The sequence below is a fragment of the Triticum dicoccoides genome, chromosome 1B (assembly GCF_002162155.2).
Source record: "Triticum dicoccoides isolate Atlit2015 ecotype Zavitan chromosome 1B, WEW_v2.0, whole genome shotgun sequence".
Lineage (NCBI taxonomy): Eukaryota > Viridiplantae > Streptophyta > Magnoliopsida > Poales > Poaceae > Triticum > Triticum dicoccoides.
This window is the reverse complement of record NC_041381.1, coordinates 634714040-634720230: the sequence shown is the minus strand read 5'-3', so window position 1 is coordinate 634720230 and position 6191 is coordinate 634714040. Positions and strand designations below refer to the sequence as shown.

Here is a 6191-nt window from a genome sequence, read left to right as displayed (position 1 = left end):
AAAACAAGAGGTGCTCTGATCTTCCTAGTAGCGAAATAAAGCTCCGCTGTGTGTCAAAATCTTCTCCTGCAATTATCTTCTCTTCTCCTACAATTCACGAAACCAGTTAAATAACAATATGAGAGGAGACATCCAGCGGGACCATGCCACGCATCTTATCCAAGGCCACCACCAAGATTCAAGCACATCACACTCATCCAGTGAGAAAAAGAGGAGATTCTTGTGGCCCATTTCTTGTAACCCACTCAAAGTTCATTGTGAGCCACTACACTCAAGGTCTGAACCCAGGGGGAAAAAGGGGGGCATAAACCCAGCCCGTCACAAAACTTGCGGCGACCGTCCGAGCACGGCCACCCGCCTCTCCCTTTTCCCCTATTTTCCTCCGACTATTATTATTTTTCTCCTTTTAGCCTCCTCGCTTTCTCCCCCATCACGGAAGGAACGAGGCAGGGGAGGGGACGGAACCCCCCGCAACAAGGCCGCGGACCCGAGCCGAGCGCGCGCGCCTCCCATCCCGTCCCATGCCGCCGCTGGAGGCCCTCCTCGGCGCCGCCGAGCTCTGGCGCCCCGCGGCGCGCGGGGCCGGCGGCTGGGCCACCGCCGCCGCGCTCCTCCTGCTCCTCGTCGCCCACCTCTCCGTCCTCCTCGTCCGCCGCCGCCGCCGGGGGCGGGCACGCCTCGCCCGGCAGCAGGAGGACGCCCCCGCGGCGCCCGCCCCCGCCTCACCCTCCCCCTCCTCCGGTTCCGGGTCCAGCACAGGGTCGGTCAGATATCCCCTTGTTTGCCCCTTGGTCGAATGCGTGCGATTGATTTGATCGGATGGGGGTGTTTGTGTTTCCCGCAGGGTGGAGGGCCTCGTGACGGAGGACGATCTGAGGCGGCTGGTGGGCAGTCTGGGGGTCGGCGCCCGCCAGCCGGAGCTCGAGGGCTGGAACCCCGTCATCGCCAAGGGGAACGACGCCGTCTCCTACAAGGCGTGGTGCGAGAGGACCAAGGTAGCAACGCTGCCTCTTTATCCCTGTTTCTCATTGATTTGTATTCATTCTCATCTTACACATAAATATGTGCCAGGGTTTGGCTATTGCTCTTGGGGTTCATCCTAGAGATATTAGGCTAGATAGAAGCACATTAAGATTTGTACCACATAAGTACATCATAGCACGTGCTCGTTGCGATCAATTCAGGGGTTTAGTCGAACAAGGATTAACATTTCGCTCGACCAATCGACTCGTAATCCTTGGTAGTCGGCCACCACCTGACCACTAGAAAAATTCTCAAAGATGGTGACAGACAATTTTTTTGAATAATTGTTATGTTTTTTCTCCTGGTGAATTGGAACTGTATCTGTTTTCTTTTACATGAAATTGACGTGTGAAATTAAGGCTTTGCAATTATTTAGAACTCATAATGGTCGCAAGAGTTAATCACTAATTACTGATAAATCAAATCTCATAGGGCCTATGGGTTGTTTCTGGATTCTGAACAATGTTCTCAAATGCAGGATGGCCCGCCTAGATATCTTAGTGTGACAACTTATGAGGGATGCTCAACAGAGCTTTTGAGGGACTTTTACATGGATAATGAGTACAGAATGGAGTGGGATAACACTGTGATAAAGCATGAGCAGCTGCAGTGTGATGAAGATAGCGGAATCGAGATAGGGCGTACAGTTAAGAAGTTCCCTCTTTTAACACCAAGAGAGTACATATTGGCATGGCGAGTTTGGGCATCAGATGAGAACTCTTTCTATTGCTTGGTCAAGGTTAGTCACATCTCCTCACCCTCCCTGCCTCTTGCATAAACTATTCATTTGCAGTTTCACACAACTGTGCATCAGTGATATATATATGTGACATCTTTTCAGATGTCGATTTATCTGCAGTTGTGCTATTTATGGTTTTTGTACGGATGCAGTAATTTTCTCCTGAAATGAAAATATTAGCTCGTCCTGTGTCACCTAGAAGGTAGCAATGTTCCTGGAGTAAATTACAGAATCAAATTGATGGAGCCACAGTTACATCTAAAATGTTCTATTCTAACCTGAAATTCAAGATTCCATTCTTATGCTTGAAAATTCATTGATGTGACTGCATACACATATTGTGGCAGTAATGTTATGCCCATTATAGATAACATAAAATCTCTTGAACTAAGGTTGAACCAAAAAAATACAATCACATGAACCAAGGTTGAACCAAAAAATTACAATCACTAGAACTAAGGTTGAACCAAATAAACATGAAATCACTCGAACTAATGTTAAACAAAAAAAAAAGTAAAGTCACTTGAACCAAATAAACATAAAATCACTTGAAAGAAAAAAAAAGAAAAAATTGTATCAACTGATGTTGAAAAACACTCACCTGAATGAAATTGAACCAGGAAACATTAGTCACTTGAAATAAAGTTGAGCTGCCATTCTAAAAAAAACTGTCACTCAGTTTACGCTTGAGTTGCTCCATATGCAGTCTGAACGAGAATGACATTGCTATTGCAAAATTACCTGGTTGCCTTGTTTAATTAGTTTATCCTGGCAGGAATGTGAACACTCTCTTGCGCCAATACAAAGAAAATTTGTTCGAGTACGACTTCTGAGATCGGGGTGGTGTATTAGGAAAGGTAAGTGAAGATTGATACAAGGCCTTCTATTTGGTATTTATTTAGCTTAGACTAAGCTATCTTCTTTCAGTGACTCGTTTGGTGGTGATTGTAGCTTTTTAAAAAGTGGCATATAGAATGACATTGAGTGAATGCTATTATGTGACTAGCTTTTGTTACAACAGGAAATATCAGCCTATATAATGTCCATAAGATATAAATATATACATAGTTTTCAGATTCAAATGCAACTACTATATCACAACTCTGTATCTTTATCAATATGTGGATTGGATTGACTTGTACTTTGTCTAATAAAAGAACCTGAGGCTTTGTGTAAAATTTCTGTACCCATTGAGTTGTACTGAATGCTATGTGCACGTTTGATGGGAACTCAAAACAAATAGAACTCGGAAGTTGGAAATGCTATGTGTACTGAGTTGTACTGAGTAGTGTATTTCTGTACCCATTGAGTTAATTTCCTGTATAACCTGATATGTGCCCCTCTGATGGAAATCGGAAGTTGGAACGAATAGAAAGTGCCATTTTAAACCTTTTTAATATTGGTTTATAATTATCTGTTTGATTTATAGCTTGTTAATCCTTGTATATTATTATTTGCTTGAAATGTGCAGTAAATTCATCTACCAAGTACCCTCCATTCCAAAACATAGTGTGTATAGATTTTTTCAGAAGTCAAGCTTCGTAAAGCTTGACCAAGTTCATAGATGAAACTATCAACATCAGTAATACCAAATAAATACACTGTAACACTATTTTGGAACAGGGGGAGTATCTTTTTTGGATATATCTTACTACATGACGTTGTACACATGGACTAAGTTTTGAAGATGCAATTTCGATCGTTATTTCTTATATGAATATGTTAGCAAAGAAAGCTAAAAGCATACATAATTATGAAACGATTTCAGGACAAATCTAATGATGTTAGTATTTTCATTTGATCTGTCTCATTAATCCTTTTACATATAAATAGTAAAAGTTAGAGAAATTTTATTGCACACTTTCTAGGTTCATCATTTTTGGAATGGGGTAGTTATATCATCTACGTGGTCTGTTGGTAATGTTACACCTACAATTTACCTTGTAGTCCCTGGAAGAGACGCATGTGAAATCACAGTGCTGCACCATGAAGACAATGGCATGAACATCGAGATGGCAAAGCTGGCCTTTTCCAAGGGCATCTGGAATTATATTTGTAAAATGAACAATGCTTTACGCCGGTATCCTCAGCACCGTGGTCCGTCGATATCAATTTTGACCATGCGAAGACTTACCAAGAAGGTTGGTGCTTCTTACCAGTTTGTCGATTCATGTTAGTTTATTGCTTGTTATGGATTGTAAGTTGTCTCTTGTTTGCTACCATGATTAAGATACAACAATGCAGGCAATGCAATTGTTTTGGAGATGCAATATGTTCATAAGTAGTATCAGCCTACTCTTTTGAATTTGAATTTAAAATTATGTATGTATCCACATGATGTCTGAATGTCATTCTGATGAATCTTTTTTCTTGCATCAGTTTCCCCAGGACTTGCAGATCAACGTGGATGAAAGTAATCGATCTCCGGTGAATACAGCTGCAGCTGTTGCTCCTCCTACACCTTCATCCGGAACTTCTCCCTGCAAGCAGCTAGGGAAGAAGTCATCACGGGAAACGATTGCAAGTGGACTTTTGCTAATTGGAAGCATTGTTTGTCTGTCGAAAGGTCGGTCTAACCTCGGCGCACAGCTTGCCATGGCATTCTTCCTGAAGAAGGCCTTTAAGCAGGACAAAGAATCAGGCTCTTCGCCAAGGGGAAGAACTGATGCGACGGTGCCCATGCAGTAGTACTAGGTCCGGCTTAAGCTGTTGATGCTACCGTTTTATCCTTACAAACTGAGTACTTACTACTTACTTGAAATTGAAAAAGGCATGATTTTGTACAGTGTTCTTGGCCGCAAATTATGTAAATGATAAGTTTTGAAATAACTTTTGTTCTCCATTTAGCACATGGGTGACATTCAGTTATTTTTCCTCAGCTCTGTGCTTCCATGAAATGTTAGCAAACCAGAATATTTCCTACTCCCTCCGTTTCTAAATACGGAGTATTTGTCTTTTTAGAGATTTCAAATGGACTACACATATGGATGTATATAGACATATTTTAAAGTGTAGATTCACTCATCTTGAAGTCACTTATTGAAATCTCTAGAAAGACAAATATGTAAAAACGGACGAAGTACTTTGAAGTTCGAATCCATGCAGACCTGTCTTTTTTCACAGCTGATATCGGGCACGCATTCTGCTGCTCATTCTGCTGCTTATGTGCATACGTAGGAAATAAATAAGATGCAAAATGTGCATCTGTACCAAATATAGGAATAACAGACTGTCAGTTAAGCCTTTTCTCATGAATAAACCACACACCATATACACTTACAGTCCTAATCAATTATTTTTCCCACTCTTGAAATATAATTATCGCAGCGATAGAATTCAAAAACAAATCATAGGAACCTATAATCTGAAATATATTATAGCAATGACTTTAAAATGCAAAAGGTTAATATATAAATAAGCATGGTATGCTTGCACAGCTAGTAGCTGCAAAGTCAGCTTGATACTTTGCAATGAAGGCGATACACATCGACATTAAGCATTGAAGCATATAAAAAGGAATAAGGTTATATGAAGGTTTGAACCTTTCTAAACGTTTTTATATTATGGGACGGTGGGAGTAGTTTCAAGCATGAAGAATTGCAGCTATCGACGAGATCGCACGTGATTTTTTTATTTGAAACGGAGGCAAAAGCTTTGCCTCATCCATTGAATAAGAGAGAATAGAGTTTGGTACAAGTCACTCAATACACGGCATGACATCATTCTCGCGAAATAATGGACTCTAATTTTTTTGGCACCGCCGATGACCCAAAGGTTGGCCTCGGTCTCTATGGAGACAAGCAAAATAGTTGGAGGAGCGCTCTTGTGCTTGAAGACCCTTGCGTTTCGCTCGTTCCAGACAGTCCATGAAACAAGCATGGTGAGAAACACCACAAGGAAACCAATATGTAGAGCCTGTTTGGGACTGTTCTATCCTTTCAAAATCAACTCCACTCCATCAAATCTACTTTGCTGCAGTTCCACCCAGAAGTTGCAGCTTCACCATAGAGTAGTTGATCTTGTTTGACTCGCTACGACCCAAAGATAATCTTTTGACGGTGACATACGGCCAGAAAAGTAACTCGCACAGGTATTGCTTGCGGTTGGAAGGTGTTGATATCGAAGGGGTGCCTTACCATACGAAAACAACATTCGTTGTTCTCTTTAAGTGTTGTGATACAACAAATCCACTTATCTAACAAGTTCTATTTCTGTCAGGACATGTTTGTGCGAAATATGAAATAATTTAGTATGAAAACTTTGTTAATTAAAAATTTCGAAATTGATTAGTATTAAATTTTATTTAATTAATGTATTCGAGATTAACATAATTTAATTAGATACACTAATTATTATATGTTATGTGTTTATGCATGATCTTTTATGAGTTGGCAAACCGACGAGACGACCTACGGATATGCAGCGGTTG

The 6191-nt window shown here is 41.1% G+C and overlaps 1 protein-coding gene across 1 annotated transcript; it reads left to right on the top strand.

The window, feature by feature from the left end:
- The first annotated feature begins 450 nt into the window (after positions 1 to 450).
- LOC119349265 lies at positions 451 to 4640 on the top strand. Its single transcript, XM_037617292.1, has 6 exons — positions 451 to 760; positions 845 to 995; positions 1502 to 1762; positions 2538 to 2619; positions 3710 to 3903; positions 4142 to 4640. Exons 1-6 carry the CDS (start codon positions 522 to 524, stop codon positions 4448 to 4450), a joined length of 1236 nt encoding a protein of 411 aa, XP_037473189.1. The 5' UTR covers positions 451 to 521; the 3' UTR covers positions 4451 to 4640.
- The last annotated feature ends 1551 nt before the right edge of the window (positions 4641 to 6191 follow it).